This window comes from Sinohyriopsis cumingii, chromosome 13 (assembly GCF_028554795.1).
Source record: "Sinohyriopsis cumingii isolate HCF-2022 chromosome 13, ASM2855479v2, whole genome shotgun sequence".
Taxonomy (NCBI): Eukaryota; Metazoa; Mollusca; class Bivalvia; order Unionida; family Unionidae; genus Sinohyriopsis; species Sinohyriopsis cumingii.
The window spans coordinates 1,001,246-1,024,170 of NC_142973.1; the positions used below are offsets into that span (position 1 = coordinate 1,001,246).

The following is a 22,925-nucleotide window of genomic DNA, read 5'->3' on the forward strand; positions in this document are numbered from 1 at the left end:
CTGGCATCTTACTGCAGTGTGTAGACCCAGATGACTTGCATCTTACTGCACTGTGTAGACCCAGGTGACTTGCATCTTACTGCAGTGTGTAGACCCAGATGACTTGCATCTTACTGCATTATGTAGACCCAGGTGACTTGCATCTTGCTGCAATGTGTAGACCCATATGACTTGCATCTTGCTGCATTATGTAGACCCAGATGACTTGCATCTTACTGCACTGTGTAGACCCAGGTGACTTGCATCTTACTGCAGTGTGTAGACCCAGATGACTTGCATCTTACTGCATTATGTAGACCCAGATGACTTGCATCTTACTGCAGTATGTAGACCCAGGTGACTTGCATCTTACTGCACTGTGTAGACCCAGGTGACTTGCATCTTACTGCACTGTGTAGACCCAGATGACTTGCATCTTACTGCACTGTGTAGACCCAGGTGACTTGCATCTTACTGCAGTATGTAGACCCAGGTGACTTGCATCTTACTGCAGTGTGTAGACCCAGGTGACTTGCATCTTACTGCAGTGTGTAGACCCAGATGACTTGCATCTTACTGCAGTATGTAGACCCAGGTGACTTGCATCTTACTGCAGTATGTAGACCCAGATGACTTGCATCTTACTGCATTATGTAGACCCAGATGACTTGCATCTTACTGCAGTATGTAGACCCAGGTGACTTGCATCTTACTGCACTGTGTAGACCCAGGTGACTTGCATCTTACTGCACTGTGTAGACCCAGATGACTTGCATCTTACTGCAGTGTGTAGACCCAGGTGACTTGCATCTTACTGCAGTGTGTAGACCCAGGTGACTTGCATCTTACTGCAGTGTGTAGACCCAGATGACTTGCATCTTACTGCAGTGTGTAGACCCAGGTGACTTGCATCTTACTGCAGTGTGTAGACCCAGATGACTTGCATCTTACTGCACTGTGTAGACCCAGATGACTTGCATCTTACTGCATTATGTAGACCCAGATGACTTGCATCTTACTGTAGTGTGTAGACCGAGATGACTTGCATCTTACTGCAGTGTGTAGACCCAGGTGACTTGCATCTTACTGCAGTGTGTAGACCCAGATGACTTGCATCTTACTGCATTATGTAGACCCAGATGACTTGCATCTTACTGCAGTGTGTAGACCCAGGTGACTTGCATCTTGCTGCAATGTGTAGACCCAGATGACTTGCATCTTACTGCATTATGTAGACCCAGATGACTTGCATCTTACTGCACTGTGTAGACCCAGATGACTTGCATCTTACTGCACTGTGTAGACCCAGATGACTTGCATCTTACTGCATTATGTAGACCCAGATGACTTGCATCTTACTGCAGTGTGTAGACCCAGATGACTTGCATCTTACTGCACTGTGTAGACCCAGGTGACTTGCATCTTACTGCATTATGTAGACCCAGATGACTTGCATCTTACTGCATTATGTAGACCCAGATGACTTGCATCTTACTGCAGTATGTAGACCCAGATGACTTGCATCTTACTGCAGTATGTAGACCCAGATGACTTGCATCTTACTGCAGTATGTAGACCCAGGTGACTTGCATCTTACTGCATTATGTAGACCCAGATGACTTGCATCTTACTGCAGTGTGTAGACCCAGGTGACTTGCATCTTACTGCAGTATGTAGACCCAGATGACTTGCATCTTACTGCAGTGTGTAGACCCAGATGACTTGCATCTTACTGCAGTATGTAGACCCAGGTGACTTGCATCTTACTGCACTGTGTAGACCCAGGTGACTTGCATCTTACTGCACTGTGTAGACCCAGATGACTTGCATCTTACTGCAGTATGTAGACCCAGATGACTTGCATCTTACTGCATTATGTAGACCCAGATGACTTGCATCTTACTGCAGTATGTAGACCCAGGTGACTTGCATCTTACTGCACTGTGTAGACCCAGGTGACTTGCATCTTACTGCACTGTGTAGACCCAGATGACTTGCATCTTACTGCATTATGTAGACCCAGATGACTTGCATCTTACTGCAGTGTGTAGACCCAGATGACTTGCATCTTACTGCAGTATGTAGACCCAGGTGACTTGCATCTTACTGCAGTGTGTAGACCCAGGTGACTTGCATCTTACTGCACTGTGTAGACCCAGATGACTTGCATCTTACTGCAGTGTGTAGACCCAGATGACTTGCGTCTTACTGCAGTATGTAGACCCAGATGACTTGCTAGAGAGCATACTTATGTAAAATTCTTAAGTTCGCTGTGGGCTCCAGAGTGAGAGCATAGGGTCCAGCTGTGTTGGCCCAACAAGTTGTCAGGCCATTCTGGGTCCAGCTGTGTTGGCCCAACAAGTTGTCAGGCCATTCTGTTGTAGAACACCATTCTGACAATTATGGTAAGTTCACTTGACAGCTTGTCCTCATCCATCAGCCTCCCACTGGTAAATTCAGCAATGCAGTGGTAGCAGGTATAGTATTAATGTTATTAAAATGTGTTTCTTGAGTGGGGCAAAAGTAATTTTAATTACACATCACTTTCCAGCTATTGTTACAAGATCCCCTCCTCATCACACCCCACTCTGACATCCTTTAGTCTCAGTCAAAGTCAAAAGAAGATATTCCATATTTTGGAAGCAGACTGTTACCATGTTTTTCTTTTAATAAATTCCATATTTTGATATGACAAATGAAGCAGACTGGGATTGTGTTTGTTTTTCTTTTGATTCTGGTCAGCCATTTACTGATTAGAAGTGGGAATTATAAGCTTGGACAGGATGTAACCTGGAAAAATTTAGCAATGCAATAGTAGTAGGTAAGTATTACATAATTTAAATTAGCTGTACATCTAACCCAGAAAACAAAACCTACATATTAACAAACACTTTCATATTGTGACCCAAGTTTTTAAAATGTAATCTTATATCCTTATTTTCCTCTTTGAGAAATCCATTTGCCAGACAATAATTACCTCTGACATCATCTTATACTATTTCCATCTTTAAGTGGGTGGCTGAAATAGAACAATAGATTTATGTATGCAATTAATGATGTCAGAACAAAAGACAAATTGGTTTTAATCATTAATTTTCCTAGAGCATTATTTCATGTCCAGTTATTTACAGAACAATATATTTGCCTTCCCATCAATACAATGCACCACTACATTTACCAAGTGGACCTCCTCAAAGAATCCGCTTTAGGATCTGATCCAGATTTAGAAAACAAGTGTGTAGACAGAAAGTAAGGTCTGAGGGAATTGCCCTGATTGATCAAATTGCCGATCATAGCAAGCTTTGTTCTCTAGTAGATCTGAGGAAATTTTACATTTATTGCTTTATATTAATTGAAATAAAATTCAGATATTTACCCATTTTCCTTAAAATAAAACTTAAAACGTTGCATCCCAACTGGAGTTATTGAATACTTACAGTGTTTTTCTTGGCCATGGGGTTATAGTTGAAAAATTGTGCTTTGAAGTAATTAACCACATGGAAATATCAGAATAAAAAATTCTTTTGGATGGGATTATTTGTTGTATAATCAAGATGCACTTTGTTCTCTATCATTTAAACGTGTATGTGAGGAAGTAATTCATTGGTGTCATGCTGTTCACTGTATGGCAGGTGCTGCAAATAATGTAACTCTTGAAATGTTTGCATATGCATCATCAGTTTGACTTTCAATAAAATATTCATTACGGTTTAGTTCACCAGTAAAATAGGTATCATTCAGAGATTCTGTTACACACATATGTCTGTTTTTACCAGTAAAATTTATCCTTGTACAAAAAAAAATGAGGGTGTTGGTATTTATGTAATGACAAACTGTAAAATGTGTTTCAAGTCTTGAAAGTTTGCAGAGGTTTTTAATCATGTGACATTGATGATAGTGGAATGAGATTACATGGTCTCATATTTCCTCTGACTCATCCCACCCCATTTTAGATATTTTGACATTTATATTGGCATATTGGGTCAGAGCCATTTGACTGTCAAAAAGTTGGATTTCACTGCCACCTGGAGAAAGCCAAATTTGTAAGTTACATTTTTTGTAGGTGTCAAGTGACTGCTGCATTAACATGTGCTCTCTGCTTGATGAATCTGGTTTTCTCCAGGTTGCTGCAACAGCAGCATGCTTCTGGTCATCTTTCTCAGGTTAATATGTCGAGAATTAAGTATGCTTTAGTTCTTTTTCACAAACATTATTTGACTTTCATTTAATATTTTGAATTTTTGTACAACAACATTGGAAAGGGGTGACTATTGGACCGCTGATGTGATGGACATGTAGTTTATAAAATTTGTATAGTCATTTGACTAGCCATGCAAATGATGAATACCAGTTCATATTAATTTCATCATTGCTTTTGTTTGGTCTTACTGTGAGCAGATTAAAGACAATGTTGCAATCACAATGAAAATAAATAATCTTTTTATCGATTTCATGCAGATATGGCTCAGTGTAAGGCCATTAAAGTTTCATAGGCCCACTGGTAAGTAGCTTCTCTATGCTGCCACAGTACCGTGGTGGCAAATTCCAACATTTGTCAGTTAATGTTAGAATATCTAAAAAGAGGCGGGAATGTTCTGACGAATCTCGAACTATGGATCACAATATTGTTCGGTTGATTTGTGATGTCATCTATTATCAACACAGCTCCTGTAAGGGTCTTAATCGCATTTATTTCATTTTCTTTCTCCAAAGTATTGTTTACAATATAATTTTCTGAACTTGATGCAAATGATTAAGTGTGTATTTATGATAATGGTTGGTTAGCATGTGTACTAGTAAAATTTGGCCTTGTACTGACTTGTTCTGTCCTCGCTGGTAGAAAGTAGATCCACAATCCATGCCTCTCATTATAATTTTTTCTCCATTGGGTTTGACCCTTATATCTATTCAGACGAAGAGTCAAATAAATGCATCATTCTCTTTTATCTCTATGTTGTGAAATGGTCAATAGATATTTTGTCTATGTCTTGTTGATCGCCATTCATAGCATGGACACAAAATTTGGTTAACAAATGTAGTTCTGGATATGGCATCCATACCATCTGACCAGGTCACTTTAACATAATTTATCGCTTGGTGGTTTGATCACAAATACCTGCTGCAGTTCACCTTCTGATTAAAATGAGATCTCCACTGTTCTGTTTGGAGATCTGACAGACTCGTATAAAAGTTCATGTTTTGGTGACCTTTGGGCTCCCAGAACCACTAATCAGATAAGCATTGCAGTTCCTGTTAAGGAGAGTTAACATGTTCCAAATGACTTGTGTCACTTTCAGAAACTTGAAGTTGTGATTTTATTGGTGAACTACAAGTTCAGCAAAATATTTCCTCGTATTTTTGTCTGTCAGATGTCCCGCACTGTAAATGGAGATCCTATTTTAACCAGACTGCTAAAGTTCAAATCTTAGTCACTCTTTGTTCCACATCAACACATGATATACACAGTTTGCTGTTGAAAGAGTATCAGCTGCTCTTCTATGTAATTCGATGCAACTTTTTAAAAAAAATTGATCCAATCAGATTACTTATTTCATTTACCAGGGTAGATGATTGGCATATTCATTTTGACCTACATAACAAGATATGCTGGATCTCAGTTTCTCCAGTTTACACATTTTTTCTTTTTTAACCAAGACATATAGACATTCGCAATGTCCCTGTGTTGGAATATCTTACATGTATGATGAGCTCTTTCATTGGTCCATTTCATTTGCTACTGGAAGTAACTCTTTCATCTGTGAGCGGGTATTTATTGGGAACACTGTTTTGGTTAACTACATAGGGAATGAAGCTGTTGTTGTTCTTGTATGGTTTTAACGCCATTTTTCAGCACAAGATAGGCTATACATGGCAGCCAGTATTAATGGTGGAGGAAGAACCCGGAAAACCCCCGGAAAGAACCACCAGCCCACTTGAAGCTACTGGCAAGCTTTCTCACATAACCACATTAGCCGAATCCGAGACTCGAACCAACGTAGACAGAGGTGAGATGGCAGTGATCCGTAACGGAGAACGCTTTAGACCACTCAGACACTCAGGGGCCCCCAGGGAATGAAGTGGATCTACAACCATTGGCTAATGAAAGTTGGGAAAACTTTGAAGTAAATTTACATTGGCTGTCATTGCTCTTAAATATAATTGGGTCACTTGCATTCATTATGGTGTTTACATTGATGAAAATAACTCCAATAGTGCCTCTTACATAGGGTCACTTGCATTCATTATACCCAGTATGGTGTTTACATTGATGAAAATAACTCCAATAGTGCCTCTTACATAGGGTCACTTGCATTCATTATACCCAGTATGGTGTTTACATTGATGAAAATAACTCCAATAGTGCCTCTTACATAGGGTCACTTGCATTCATTATACCCAGTATGGTGTTTACATTGATGAAAATAATTCCAATAGTGCCTCTTTCTTCAATAATCATTATTTAATGATTATAAGCATATCATTAAACAGCTGAAATTTATGTTGTACCAATTTTTTAAAAAATTCATTGTGTATTGATGATAAACCAGAACATTCAAATTGTTACAAGTATTGTATTATTTGTCCTAGGAAAAAGAGAAGCGTAGACGTCTACTGGAGCAGGCACCACGTAGACTCTCGAATAGAATTGAGGCAAAAAAGAAAGAACAGGAAGAACAGGTAATTATTTATATTCAGCTTTTCTTAAATAAAAAGATTATATCTTAAAAGTTATTGCATGCAATTATGTTGTCATGTTTTCCCTATTGTTTAACTCTCTATAGCTGCAAAGCACAAGACAAAAAAAATGACATCACAAGACAAAAAAAATAACATCAACACATACAGATCTTTTTAAACATAGTACCAGTATATATATTCTTGAACCACCTGAATAGAAAAAGGTACTAGCAACAACCAATAACTTTTATTATCATCCTCCAAAACTTATTTGAGGGTCGGATCAAATAACCATCAGACTTGACCAGAACTACCCATTAAGTAAGTGTTATGTATTTTCGTGGTAGTATGTCTGGTTGTTGTCAATTAACATTAGCTCTTCTGGTCATAGACCAGAGCAGCAGAGAGGGTGAACAGACCATAGAATTCCGACAAAACAAATAAAACAAACAAATAAATCATCTCGTAGAAAGGTCCAGATTTTACAAATGAACTTTCCTTGAGATGTTTATTTTTGCAATGACCGATTGTGCTAATAAAACCTCAGTTCGAAATAGTAGCTGAAAAAATAAAGTACTCTACGTGTTTATTTATTTCTTGTTTATTTTTTTGACGACCAACGTTGGTAGGTACCCTCTCTGCTGCTATTAATTTACCACCATACCAAGTTTGATGAATATTTTTCAACTCGTTCTCGCTGTCGTTTTTCCTCATCTGTTTCATCTTCATCTGAATCTTCGGATCATCTGAATCTTCGGAATTTGTTCTATGTTTCAAGTAATATTCAAGTTCTGATGGTGGTTTTTCTATTTTTGGATTTATGTTCTTTCTGTGTTTATAATATATCATCAAACTTCTGTATCGATCTCCACCGCAATTTTTACAAATCTGATATAATCCTCTAACGCCGTTGTTACATCCAACACATCTTCGTGGACCAGCATGAGGATTTTTCTTTATAAGATAATTATGTTTCTTGCAACATTCTCCACGGCACCTTTTGTTGCATTTATCTGTTGTTCCTTGACGCAGCCACGCACAGTTGTTCATTATATTAATGATATCTGTTTAATTAAATTTAATTTTATCATCACCCCTCTCTGCTGCTCCCCCTGTTACCCAAATATTTTATCAATACCCACACGATATCTTGTTCTTGGATCATGTAAATTTATTGTTATAAATCCATGCGGGGTAGCTTGCGCTCGTGAGAAGAAATTTTTGAATTTAATTATATCCATGTCACCACCACACCAAGTTTGATGAATATTTCGCAACGTGTGTGTGTCTACGCCATTAAACACAACTAAAATGTTGCAGTTGTCTCTGATCACCTTTGGAATTTGTGTATATCGTTGAGTAACATAGATCACGTCTGTATTTTTATGTCTCCCTCGGGAAAATATTCTGGCTGGATTTGATTGTTTATCTAGCATCACATCGTCGTATACAACTAAATTATTAATAAATCCGTCTATGGAATCTACGGATGGTGCTTCATCAATATCGGTTATAAACTCTATAACATCATTATCCTCATCCAGTAATCGCGCGTTTTCATTGAAATCTTTAAGTACATCATAACATCGTTGATCATCAACGGATGGTGCTACTAAATACAACTTATCCCATTTCAACCATCTCATTATCAGATTAAGTAATAATTGCGTCTTACCCGATCCAGATGGTCCTATGATAATCATTCTGATGGAGTTCGGTAGCGCAGGATGATGCTTAACTGGCTCTCGCTGCCGAGTTGCTGAGAAATCAATTATATCCATATATATTATAACATGAATTTATATTGTTTACGCTGTAAAGTTAAAACTCCAACTATTGATTTAGCTACGGTTACAACAAAAAATAAAAAAATAGCGTACGGTGGAAAATGTTCTGTATGCTGTAGAAAGAAATTTTCGTTTTTACCTAATAAGCGCGGTGGTGATATTGCTAATTTGATGTCAAAGTTTCCAGGTGCTCCATGGGCTAAATACAGCGGAGAAAAACATCTACCAGGATATAATTATTGCGGTCCTGGTACTCGACTCGATATCAGGCTCGATAATCAAGATCAACCAAAACCAGGCGAGGAACCAATAAATGCTATTGATCGAGCTTGTCATGTTCATGATGTAGCTTATAAAAGTAAAAATCTACAAGATAGGCATATTGCAGATGTAAAATTAATTCATTCATTAAATTCTATAAAAAATAAAAATATTAGAGAATCATTAGCTAATTGGTTAGTAAGATCCTCGATGAAAGGTAAATTAGCGATTGGGGCTGGTAATTAATAATGGAATCAATTTATTATTCACCGAGAGGATACTGGAGAGGCAAAGCAGCAATTGGTAAACTCGCTGATGCAGCATCGGTTAAACATTCTACTGCTAAAACGTGGTTATCTAAACAAGCAATAAGGCAAATTTATCTACCACGTCCTAAACAAATTCAGTACTCGTATTTCGATGTCAGTGTTCCTAATGAAGTTCATCAAGCTGATATTCTGTTTTTACCGCATGATACTGTACGTGGAAAAACGTACAAGTACGCGCTAACCGTAGTTGATGTTGCAAGTAGATATAAAGAAGCAGAGCCGCTATCGGCGAAAACATCATCTGAAGTAGCTGATTCGTTTGAACGAATTTATCAACGAGGACTTGGACCACAAGGTGGTCTGCGATGGCCGCAGCTACTACAGGTTGATCCTGGTAAGGAATTTCTTGGTCCAGTATCATCGTTGATGAAACAACATAATACCAAAATACGACGAGGTCATACTGCAATTCATCGTGATCAGGCAATTGTTGAGCGATTTAATCGAACACTTGCTGAGCGGTTATTTGGATATCAATACGTGAGGGAATTTATTCAGGATAAAAGATCTCGTGAATGGGTTGCAAGATTACCAATCGTGATAGCTGCATTAAATAATGAGATCACACGAACAACCAACATGAAACCCATTAGCGCGGTCACAAAAAAAAATATACCAACACAACGGAAAGATGCTGGAAAACAAAAAATATTAGGTGATGTTACAGTCAGATATTTATATGAGCCTGGTGAACTTGAAGGTGGTAGCGCGAGAGCAACTGATCCTATTTGGAGTGTTACCACACACAAAATATCTACCGTGACAAGATCCACTGGAAGAAATGTAGGCGTTTCCAGACCTGCAATCTACAGATTAGATTCAGCTGCTCCTCAACGTGGATTTACACGTGAACAACTACAAATAATTCCCGCGGATACACAACTACCACCGCGATCACTCCGGTGATTTCGATCACTTAACTAGCACTAGTGCCAGCACCCAAGGCGCTAGCGCCTCTACGTCGATTACACTCAAGACAGGTTAACATGGTATTTTCTCGTGTATGACCGCGACTATTATCTTTTCTATCTACGGTAAATTGTCTTGAATCATTACTCGAATACCGCCATAACATTATACAATTACAACTTGCGCAATGATTGTTCTGCTGCTGTTTTAACTCAATAATAAATTCAACATCAAGATCAAAGTCGCGTTTATTTTTTTTGTCAGATTGTTTGTATCCGATTAATTTTTTTCTTATTATATCATCATCGATGATGTTAAATTTATCAACGATTTCAGGAATTATGATTCTACGTAATTGAGATATATTTCTGACCCTCGATACCGCCAAATAAACTAAATTTGACCACTCGATTCGATCGTCTACAATCCAGACTCGTGTATCAGAAATAGTTAATCCCTGAGACGAGTGGATCGTCATAGCGTATCCCAACACCCATGGAGATTTGTCAGCGTGTAATGCATCTTCGACCACACTGATATCAACGGCGACAATATCATTTAATACGAGAATCTGTTTCCTTGACTCTGTCTGTCCTGGAATATCAACATTAATATTCTGTTTTCGTGTATCTGATGGTCTATAACACAACGGTACGGGTAGTTCTGAATATTGTTCTTTATGCAGTTGAAATAACTGTTGTTGTAAAGCGTCTCTGATTATCTTTCTACTTGCTACGATCAAATCGGTGGGTCTCCATGAGTTCAAAAAATCACTCATTGATGTCTCTGAGATCACTCCACGTAATATTTCGCACTGAATTTTGTTTGATTGTAATCTGATTAATTTTTTAAACTCTTTCAAATTTGCATCAAGAGCTCTATGATCATCATCTATTTCTTCGTAATAATCAACGAAATTTTTTAACCAATCATGTGGAGATGGTCCAACAAAGGGCGGCGGTTGACCATGATCACCACACATTATTATAGCGGTATTTTTCGTCAACAACCAATCAAGAAACGTTTTTAATGTATCTAATGACACCGTGCATATCTCATCCCAAATAATTATTTTAGGTATATATTTTTCCCCCATCCGTTCAGAAGTCCATGTATCTCCGCGCCATCGGAAGAAACTATGATATGTGCACGATTGTACTTGCCGCTGTTTCATCTCACGTGCGAGTCTATGTGTGGGTGTCAGCACGATTATATCTGAATTTCTAAAAACATTAATCGTTCGAGTTGTTTTGCCGCATCCACCAGGTCCATTGAGATATACTGTCTTATATCTGGTTATTGGATCACTCAACGATGGTGCTTTCGACATTTCTGATATTTTATTACTCTCACGATAAACATCTCTCACTGGAACATCTGCTGATTCTGTGTAATTGTGTAATAGTTCCTTTTTTATTCTCCACGAACCCCATCGTTCATCATTACTTGTAAATTTCATAACAGGTTCTAAATATTTACTTGAAATATAAAACGAATCTGTTGCGACTCTGACTGCGGTCTCAGGAAATCTATTAATCATCGATAATAAATTTATAGAAACATAAGCCAACATGGAAGATCTTAGATGAGTATATTGCGGGGATACGTCATTTATGTAACTAACGATCGTACCTAATTTTGTTCCGTCGGATAAATAAACACTCTCTCGATTTACAAATGTATTTTTCGCCGTTGTATCAGCGATTATAAAATCGTACTCGGCATCATCTAAAATTAATCGTGCGTGATGTCTTTTATAATCATATGCACCACCTTGAGTAAATTTACCTATAATTTTTCTACTGAGATCTTTTGCGGTTTTGAGTTTATTAGGAATATCATCCTTAAACTCGCTGATAACTTCAGAATCTGACATGGGCAACCAAACTTTGGTCTGTGCATGATATGATATAATTGCCTCACTGACCACCAACGATGTCAGTATCATACAATCTAGCATATATCGCAACAAAACTATAGGTGCCCAACGTTTTTCACAAAAATGTCTGCCAAACCAAACATAACAAATCTTGTGAAGATTTTCGTTAAACTCGAACGACTCAATACAGGCGAATCCAGTCAGATCAAAATCAGGTAATGGTCCATTAATTGCCACTCGCGTCATCTCGTTTGTAGGGTGACCAAATCTTTCAAAGTACGTAGAACAATCTCCGTATCCCAGAAAACTTCCTGGATAACATGCAACCATATCAACCGAAATAACATCATTGTAATTGTATTTGGTATTCCATAATCCGCCATGTCCATATTCGACGCAACTTGCGCGTACGTCCTCGAGTAAATCAAATCGTGTTGGTTTCCATGAATTTCGTTCTCTGGCGAAATGAGCCGCAACAGATGGAACGGTAAAACAATTAGTTAGTAATTTGTCAGTATTTTCCGCGTGCTTGCACTGTAAAAACGTCGCAAGATTTTTCATCTCGTCATGGAGGGATTCTGTGCGATATATTTCACCGTTCAGTTTGACAAACTGATCAAATTCACCCTCCTCATTACTTTTGAATAACCATACCGATACAGGATCGGTTTTACTTATTTTGTTGATAAAATCAAACATACTATCTGCCACAGAATTATCTGCCCCAGAATTATCTGCCACAGATAATTCTGTGGGGTAAAATCTAACAGTTCGATCACGTGGAAATATTGTTACTGCGTTAGTCCATGCGTGCGCGTTATGATCGATAATATTTATTGGAGCTCCTTTCGATTTATATTTCGACTGGTACAGTACTTCTCCCGTTATTGTTGCTACGGTTATTGGAAATTTTAATATTTTTCCTAACTCAGCAACATCTTTTATTGTAGCACCTTTATCCTTAACTGAATCAGCCCACGAGTTTATTTTTTCACGCCTTAAATCAGTTAATCCATTTCCACGCATCGCGTTTGTAAAGTGTTCTATTACTCGTTCAGCTACACAATTTAACCTTGAAAATTTCATCGGCGCTAGTTTATCAACGTTGGGTTTTTTATTTATCTCATAAATTCCATAAATAACTGCTGTTACAGGATACGCTCGCTCATAATACGGTTTATCAATACCAGTCAATAGACCCGGTCTGGAATTTTTACTTAATATGATAGTTTTATTATTACCAAGGACAGGATCATATTTGTCACGGATAATCCAACTATCTGTTTCTGTTAATACAATAAATTTTACTCTGAAGAAATATTTTTGATTGCCCTCGTATTCAGCGATGTAGTTAATGATAGTTGCCGCTCGCTTGTCATTCATTGTAGCGTCCGTGACAAAGTCAGTGTTTCGTATAATCTTGAACGTTGACCATGTATGAGATGCACCATCCGTGTAAAATTCTTTCTTAGCGTCATGAATTTTCGAGATCAAACTTATTTTTCGGATCAACCAGATCTCGTACTGGCAAGTCAGAAGATAATCTGTCAAGGTTGAATTTATACTTAACAGGCCTAGTTTGGGATAATCTCTCAAACTCGTTCATATAATTAAAACAAATATTTAAATAAAGAAAATTATATATATATACACAATGTCCCAATGTAGATGGTTGATGATCGGCTCAGTAAATCGATGCAACAAATCCTGTAGAAAGGAATTTTGTTGGATGCACTCACAAAACATACGACGAGGAAGTCTAGGACCAATACCATGTCTACGGTGTGGTATTGGAGTACGTGGAAAGACAGAATTATGTGGAAAGTGCGGCGGGAAACGGTTCAGAGAACTTAAAAGATATTATGACAAAAAAAATAATAGCGGTGAAAACGCTATAAAATCCGTGAAGGATTATATATCAAGATTTCAGACAAACAATGATTTAAACATATAATATTATTATAATGGAGCAAAATATATTTGTCCCACATCCTGTCATAACAAACTATGAATCAAATATTAATGGTATCATCAGACACTGCAAGTTAAAAAAACCAGTTGGTTATGTTTCTAATACTGGCTATCTTAGATTTGTAGTTGGAAAGAAAAATTATCATTGTCATCGTTTCACATACGAGTGTCACAGGGGTTTGATCAAAGACGGTCTTGTTATTGATCATATTGACGGGGACACTCAAAATAACTCCCTACACAACCTTCGTGTTGTCACTCGAAGCGTGAACTCTGCATGTGGTAATACAGGAAGATGTAAGACAATCGGAAAGAGGGCGGTAATTTCTACAAACATAGAAACCGGTGAAGAAATTATGTTTCAGTCTATGAACGCTGCTGCGACATATTTTGATATTGACTCGCGTGTGGTAAAATACGTCGCAGATAATATAACCAGATCTGCTTTTTCGAAAAAATATAAGCAGAAAATTACATTTCAGTATCAATAACTATCATCACCACATTATTAACTATCATCACCACATTATTAACTATCATCACCACATTGAATTAATTTTTTAATTTATGTCACAGTAGGTCCTCCATACACTACTGAATTTTTGATTTAAGGGGAGATTACTTTGTAATATATAGTTTTCTTCGTAGATGGTTGGTTTTTTATGATCGTAATTAGTCAGTTTAACTAATTACATCGTAACTAATTACATCGTAACTAATTACTCGTAGAAGTATTATTTATGTTTTTTAAATATTTCCCCCATCATACAACACATGATCCGTAGGAAGCTGTGTGTAAACAGAAACCGTTACTCATTGTAATTGACCTGCAGTTGTGTGTTCACTGAACTTACACTCTGGAAAGTTCTTTGACTGGTGCATTAATGCTACTGTTATTATTGATTTTCGGTCTGCTACAAATACAGAAACTGTTATAAATACAGAAACTATTATTCAGAAACTGTTATAAATACAGAAACTGTTATTATTCAGAAACCGCTACAAATACAGAAACTGTTATAAATACAGAAACTGTTATTATTCAGAAACTGCTGTTTAGTGTAAATATTGGTTCCTTAGCTATATATTAACTTCCGAAACATATGTTCGTAACAATGTTTGATAGCTCGATCAGTATGGTATTGGACTGTGGCGCTCGCGGTCCAGGATCGAATCCCCATGGCTGACAATTTGTCGGTGGTGCGCATAATTGCGATTTTTATAATAGTGGGGGGAACCGCAAGAACCCCTCCGCTCAGCAAATTCACAACCACAATATCGACTTGTGGTTGATACATATTTTCGTATCACCCACTGGATTAATTATTGTGGGTGTGATTTTGCTGAGCGTACATGTTTGTACTGTCCTCAGTTAGTACCGTTTCATTCATAATCTGAGCTCGCTAATACACTCGATAGGGGCTCTTCATTCATTGTATATAACCATTTCATTGTATGTATGTCCGATAAACTTGGTAGATTGCGGTGGCAAGCTACGAGTTTAATGAGGACTGTGCTGTCCTTAGTTAGTTATATGTTATGTGTATATCCTTAAACTTGGTAGATTGCGGTGGCAAGCTACGAGTTTAATGAGGGTTGTGCTGTCCTCCCTCTTGGGCCTCTAGACCGTTGTTTGGCGGGTTAGGGGCTCTCGTAGAGGGAATATTTGCCTAATGAACTTGGTAGATTGCGGTGGCAAGCTACAAGTTCTTGGTTGTGCTGTCCCTGAAACATCCCGACGAACTCGCTAATACACTCGATAGGTGTTCTAGGGATATTTTTTTTATTTTAAAGATTTATATATTATATAATGAACCATGAAAATATCAATGATGTAATTGTCGCTATTAAAAAATTAAAAAAAGATGGAATTAATATATCTGATGAACTTAATCCTGAAAAAATAGTTTCTGACTTTTGAGATTTTACAAGAACGTAAAACCATGGGGACACACACACTATCATCTGAATACAGTCTCATGAAACGGATTCAATCGGCAATGTTTCAGTCGCTAGCTACCGTAGAAGATGATCATGTGAAGGAGTTCGTTCCTCTTTCTACCGCCGTAGAAAGAATTAAGTCGTTATTATCCCACGAGTATGAGGCAAAGAAAACGATTAGTACCCGCATAAGACTATTAAGAAAAATTATGTTAGATCGTGAAACGATCCAGAGTAACTTCGTTACTGGTGAAACGATCCAGAGTAACTTCGTTACTGGTGAAACGATCCAAGGTAACTTCGTTACTGGTGAAACGATCCAAGGTAACTTCGTTACTGATGAAACGATCCAAGGTAACTTCGTTACTGGTGAAACGATCCAAGGTAACTTCGTTACTGATGAAACGATCCAAGGTAACTTCGTTACTGATGATAATGAAAATGAAAGTTTTGGTAACTGGGGTCCATGTCAACGCTGACCACGTGTATTGGTAGTCAAAATCAAGAAAGTTCTAACCTTGTCAAATTTGTTCCTAATAAATTTTATTTATTAATAATATTATTTTTACTGAGGATTTATTTTTTTTTTACTAAAATCAAGAAAAATGCACAAATTACTTGATTCTGACGGGGTAGTTGGTAGTCAAAATCAAAGAAAAATGCACGAACTACTTGATTTCTGACGGGGTAGTTGGTAGTCAAAATCAGGAAAATTGAGCAATTTCGTTGTATTTTAGTAAAAAAAAAAATAAAAATAATATTATTAATAAATAAAATTAATTTATAATAAATAAAATTTGTTAGGAACAATTTGACAAGGTTAGAACTTTCTTGATTCTGATGGGGTAGTTGGTAGTCAAAATCAAGTAGTTCGTGCATTTTTATGTTTCTGACGGGGTAGTTGGTAGTCAAAATCAAGTAGTTCGTGCATTTTTATGTTTCTGAGGGGGTAGTTGGTAGTCAAAATCAAGTAATTTGTAAAATCAGGAAAATTAATAAATATTATTTTTTTTGTGATAGAAATTTTAATTTTACTTTCATCGACTAGCTTTTTTAGTTGCCTAGGCCTTAGTTGCCTAGGCCGATTAATTTGTACCAAACACAAATTTGTGCCAGTAATAATAAAATATTTTTTTAAGTTGATCGAATTTGAGTCTGATCTCTGTTACAAATGTTCTTCTAACTGTTAAGAAATCCTCGCGTGTAAAACCCTCCTCCACATGAAGATCTACAACAAAAGTCCTTACGACGCAAGTCTTAGGACAGAAATCCTTAAGACAAAAGTCTTACGACTTTACATACAGATTTATTACAAGCTCTTCTTCACGTATGTCAATCAAGCGATTAAGGTGGTCTGTGAGCTTAAAATTGATTCGTGTTAACATATTATTGTGACACCGCAAATACACGGGATTAGTTGGTTCTTGCACGATTAAATTTCCAGGGGGAACTTGTGGTGTGAACGTGTACAGGATGTATCCTTGTTGAGCTTGATTTGATCTTCCGAGATCTATTTGATAGCTGCCATCGATTACGTCACAAACCAGATTGACCGCGACCGTCGGTGTTATATTAACGATCCGCGGAGATACGTGTCTTCCGCCGCCATGTGGATCATTATCATGTCTAAGAACAACTGCTGATGGTGCTAGTTTTTTCCACGCATCGAGTATTTTAGGAAAAAACTCATCAATGACATCATTGACAGATTTTCTTAACTCGGTTACACTATACCCGGGGAATTTATAATTCGGTACATCGGCTTCTGTTAATTTATATTTTTCTAACCATTTATATGCATCAAATTTTTTAAATGATCCTAAACTAACCATCGCTTGAACTATTCGGTTATTAAAATATTCCATATCTGATATAAGCTGATTTAATATTTCCACACGCGTGATGATTTTTTCACGCGATGACGCTGATATGTCAAACATATGTTCGTTAAAATATTGATTCAGTTGATCTAGTTGTTTTTTACATTCTTGATTGATTTCCTGAAAATATTCAATAATATCACTTCGATGAAGACCAAAAACATGTCCTGTTTCCCCCTCCCGACTTAGAAAAGTCCATGCCTCCATGGAGTCGTGAAAGAGAAAATGGCTAAATATTAATTTATTTTTAAAAATACGTAGTTTTTCCCCGTATGATGGATTAATTTCATGATATGATTGTCTATCCGTGACATAATCAGACTTTTTCGGTTCTGGTGGTCCTTTATGCACCAGGGGAATTTCAGGCCAACCTAGCACGGATCTGATTGAAGATTGATAAATATCAACGGCATAATCAGGCGAGTTTATTTCAACCGTCGAGGACAACGTCGGCTCATGAACGTTTATTGATATTTTTGATTCCTTTCCCGTTATTGATTTTATTCTACGCGCAAATTCCTCACTGATTTGTTCGATCTCATAACTGCCAGTTGGTATTTCAACAACAACCCAGTCAGGTGTTCCATCGGATTTGTTCTTGTTAGTAAATACGAGCGAATTATTTGCTGGTGTACCATTAAATGATTTTGATCTGATATTTGGCCAGCTGTAATATACCCGTAATTGAGCTAGTGCTATTTCTTTTACTGGAATTGCAGTAGGAAAATTAACACTAAATTCAGGATTAATTGAACTTACCGAGATCATCATTATCTTTGGCGGAGTTGTGTTGGTCACGATCTGCTGGAGTAATTCTGTCATTATTGATACTTGTATCTTTAATACCTTCGTCGTATATTTTGGTCATCATTGAAAATTCGAAATCAGATATAATTCCATCACTGAGACTCGCTGATAACAACGAGGATAATTTCGAGTATGCTACCGTCGCTGTATGTAATTTTATTTTGTAATCGGATAACTTTTCGTTCGTACAAGTACATATTTTTTTTGTGATGATACCAAGCACACCTGCAATAGTTGTTGCTGCTGAAATACAGATAGTTACGGCTACTGGTGCCATCGTTGTCAACGCTGATAATATTACACCGGTTCCAGCAACAACAGCGGATACTGAATAAACAATCACATCAACGATAACCAATCGTCGTCGATATTTTTTTACTTTTACTGTATATTGATCGACTTGATCTTTTAGCGTCGCCTGCCATTCACGCGCTTGATTGTATCTGTATTGTGCACCGTCCATATATATTTTTATACAGTAAACAATTGAGGTGTTTCAGCTACAAATTCCAAACACCACCAGTAAGATGTTGCGGTTAATTTCTTATCAGCTGCTTCCAGCATAAATACTTCTTCGGTCCCGCTATTTAATACAACAGATACAACCCCGGAAAACCTGTCGGTGGAATGACGCCATGGATACGTTGTAAATATGTAAAATTTTGCAGCACTAAACACAGACAGCCTGTACACGCCAGTGACTGTTGCGGTATATTTGAAAGAATTATTCTGCTGCGACCATGTTGCAAATCCCAATGATACTGTGCATACGATGTTTGTGATATGCCCGGGAGTTATTTCAGCTGGAATTTTAATCAGATTGGTTTTATTGATAATCTCAGGAATTCCCGCTACGATGTCTAGTTGTGTTCGTTTGATCGTGTCTAGGTTACTTTTGATATCAGAAAGTTTTATATCGATGACGGAAGGAGTTCCAAAGAACTTATTTATGGCATCATCGGTTTTTTGAAAATTTCTTCGAAGCCTTGTAAAACCGGTTACGTGAACGTCATACTCGGCCCGTAGCGAGGATAGTTTTCCATCCACGTCGTCGACGTATTGTTTGTTTGCGACGTCGTTGTCAGATTTTGGAGCTGTTACAGCTACTATTTTGTTCCCGTTCATGCTAAGTTCACCTGTCATTGTGTCACCGGTGTTTCTCACGCGATTAGCAACACTTTTTGCAATTTCATCTCTGATGGTTTTAAGTGACATACTTGAATCTCTGATTCTACCACCGTCAGTAAACATGGGAATATTATCCGTAACTGCACCGAGTACTCGCCGGACTATATCATTCCATCTGATATTGCTGGTTTTTAGTTTACCATATCGATCTTGAAAAATAACAACTTCATCTGGGTCAACTCCAGCAAGGTTCATGATATCAGCGAGGTCATCTTTAGTCGCATACTTTGACAGATCAACGTCGGATTTTATTTTCTTACCAGTAGAAGATATTCCGTAAATATCAACCATTATAATAAGATCCGTTGTTTAAAATGCTTTACGCGCAACAAATCGGTTGCTTGTATAATCGTGCACGACTTTATGTGGCGGCTTGGATGATTTTGATATTGCGTCGAGTACATTAATTACTTCACGGCCGCATATTGGCGGATCTGTCATTGTTTGTGTGGGTAGCGTTGAATACCAAACTTTATAACCGCTAGTTGTTGCGTGGAGTGGTGCGACATACTTGATAAATTCAACAGGTGGAGCTAACCCGTACGAGTCAAAATAAACAATTCCACGCGGGTCAACCGCGTATGATACCCAATGAGTACCGGGTCCGGAACGTTTGTCAAGATTAATAATACCTGTTTCTAGTTTGTTTGGTTGTTTCGGTAATTGATCTCGCATAAAAACACCTCTAAAGGCGGATATTTTTAATTTTTTAGCAGCATCAAGTAAATCAAAATTTGATGATGGAACGTCTAACGAAGTGACCCTGGAAGCCTTAGGCCTCTCCCCCAACGAGATCCCGGTAATCTTAGACCGCGCCCCTTTTTTTTGTTATATCGTCCACCAGTAGCTTTTTCGAAAATTTTTTTACCCGCCGCTCCAGCTTTTCGTTCGTACAAGTACATATTTTTTTTGTGATGATACCAAGCACACCTGCAATAGTTGTTGCTGCTGAAATACAGATAGTTACGGCTACTGGTGCCATCGTTGTCAACGCTGATAATATTACACCGGTTCCAGCAACAACAGCGGATACTGAATAAACAATCACATCAACGATAACCAATCATCGTCGATATTTTTTTACTTTTACTGTATATTGATCGACTTGATCTTTTAGCGTCGCCTGCCATTCACGCGCTTGATTGTATCTGTATTGTGCACCGTCCATATATATTTTTATACAGTAAACAATTGAGGTGTTTCAGCTACAAATTCCAAACACCACCAGTAAGATGTTGCGGTTAATTTCTTATCAGCTGCTTCCAGCATAAATACTTCTTCGGTCCCGCTATTTAATACAACAGATACAACCCCGGAAAACCTGTCGGTGGAATGACGCCATGGATACGTTGTAAATATGTAAAATTTTGCAGCACTAAACACAGACAGCCTGTACACGCCAGTGACTGTTGCGGTATATTTGAAAGAATTATTCTGCTGCGACCATGTTGCAAATCCCAATGATACTGTGCATACGATGTTTGTGATATGCCCGGGAGTTATTTCAGCTGGAATTTTAATCAGATTGGTTTTATTGATAATCTCAGGAATTCCCGCTACGATGTCTAGTTGTGTTCGTTTGATCGTGTCTAGGTTACTTTTGATATCAGAAAGTTTTATATCGATGACGGAAGGAGTTCCAAAGAACTTATTTATGGCATCATCGGTTTTTTGAAAATTTCTTCGAAGCCTTGTAAAACCGGTTACGTGAACGTCATACTCGGCCCGTAGCGAGGATAGTTTTCCATCCACGTCGTCGACGTATTGTTTGTTTGCGACGTCGTTGTCAGATTTTGGAGCTGTTACAGCTACTATTTTGTTCCCGTTCATGCTAAGTTCACCTGTCATTGTGTCACCGGTGTTTCTCACGCGATTAGCAACACTTTTTGCAATTTCATCTCTGATGGTTTTAAGTGACATACTTGAATCTCTGATTCTACCACCGTCAGTAAACATGGGAATATTATCCGTAACTGCACCGAGTACTCGCCGGACTATATCATTCCATCTGATATTGCTGGTTTTTAGTTTACCATATCGATCTTGAAAAATAACAACTTCATCTGGGTCAACTCCAGCAAGGTTCATGATATCAGCGAGGTCATCTTTAGTCGCATACTTTGACAGATCAACGTCGGATTTTATTTTCTTACCAGTAGAAGATATTCCGTAAATATCAACCATTATAATAAGATCCGTTGTTTAAAATGCTTTACGCGCAACAAATCGGTTGCTTGTATAATCGTGCACGACTTTATGTGGCGGCTTGGATGATTTTGATATTGCGTCGAGTACATTAATTACTTCACGGCCGCATATTGGCGGATCTGTCATTGTTTGTGTGGGTAGCGTTGAATACCAAACTTTATAACCGCTAGTTGTTGCGTGGAGTGGTGCGACATACTTGATAAATTCAACAGGTGGAGCTAACCCGTACGAGTCAAAATAAACAATTCCACGCGGGTCAACCGCGTATGATACCCAATGAGTACCGGGTCCGGAACGTTTGTCAAGATTAATAATACCTGTTTCTAGTTTGTTTGGTTGTTTCGGTAATTGATCTCGCATAAAAACACCTCTAAAGGCGGATATTTTTAATTTTTTAGCAGCATCAAGTAAATCAAAATTTGATGATGGAACGTCTAACGAAGTGACCCTGGAAGCCTTAGGCCTCTCCCCCAACGAGATCCCGGTAATCTTAGACCGCGCCCCTTTTTTTTGTTATATCGTCCACCAGTAGCTTTTTCGAAAATTTTTTTACCCGCCGCTCCAGCAGCACCTAACGCGACCGCTTTTAAGGCTGGAGCAGCCGCAGCTAGTAATGCCGGAATGGCCGCAAGAAATGGGAATATACCACCCGTTTTAACCATGTCTTTGATGGCGCTCGGGGAGAGATGGAATTGAACTCCAGTTTTTGATTCTAGGGCTTTATTGAAATGTTTAATCTGATTATTTGTCAACGATAATTTGTTTGGACCACCACCAATCTGATCTCGTTTTAGTGATATTTTAGTTCCGCATTTGTTGGCGGTTTTTGATTGAAGCTTTTTTACCTGACCAGGAGTCAGAGTAACATTAACATGACTATACGACATTTTTATATAAAATATATTTTTCTAAATAACACGATTAAAGATTTTCCACCGGTGCATCAACGACCCTCATTCGACCACTACCACCTTCAAGTAACATGGCCTTGTCGCTAAGTATGACCGCGATCGCTCTGTAGAAAGCACCACCACCTGGCGGGTTAGTAACATGAGCTCGAAAGTGTATATCAACGACAGATTGTTTGGATAAATCAAGATGTTCTAGT

General features: G+C 37.9%; 1 protein-coding gene across 2 annotated transcripts in view; it reads left to right on the forward strand.

The window, feature by feature from the left end:
• LOC149784835 (uncharacterized) overlaps positions 1-22,925 on the forward strand; it is a 165,884-nt gene that overhangs the window by 85,917 nt on the left and 57,042 nt on the right. For both annotated transcript variants that reach the window (XM_089978396.1, XM_089978397.1), the window contains exon 10: positions 6,568-6,657. In XM_089978396.1, coding sequence (XP_089834522.1) covers positions 6,568-6,657 — 90 coding nt within the window. The remainder of the gene's footprint in view (positions 1-6,567; positions 6,658-22,925) is intronic.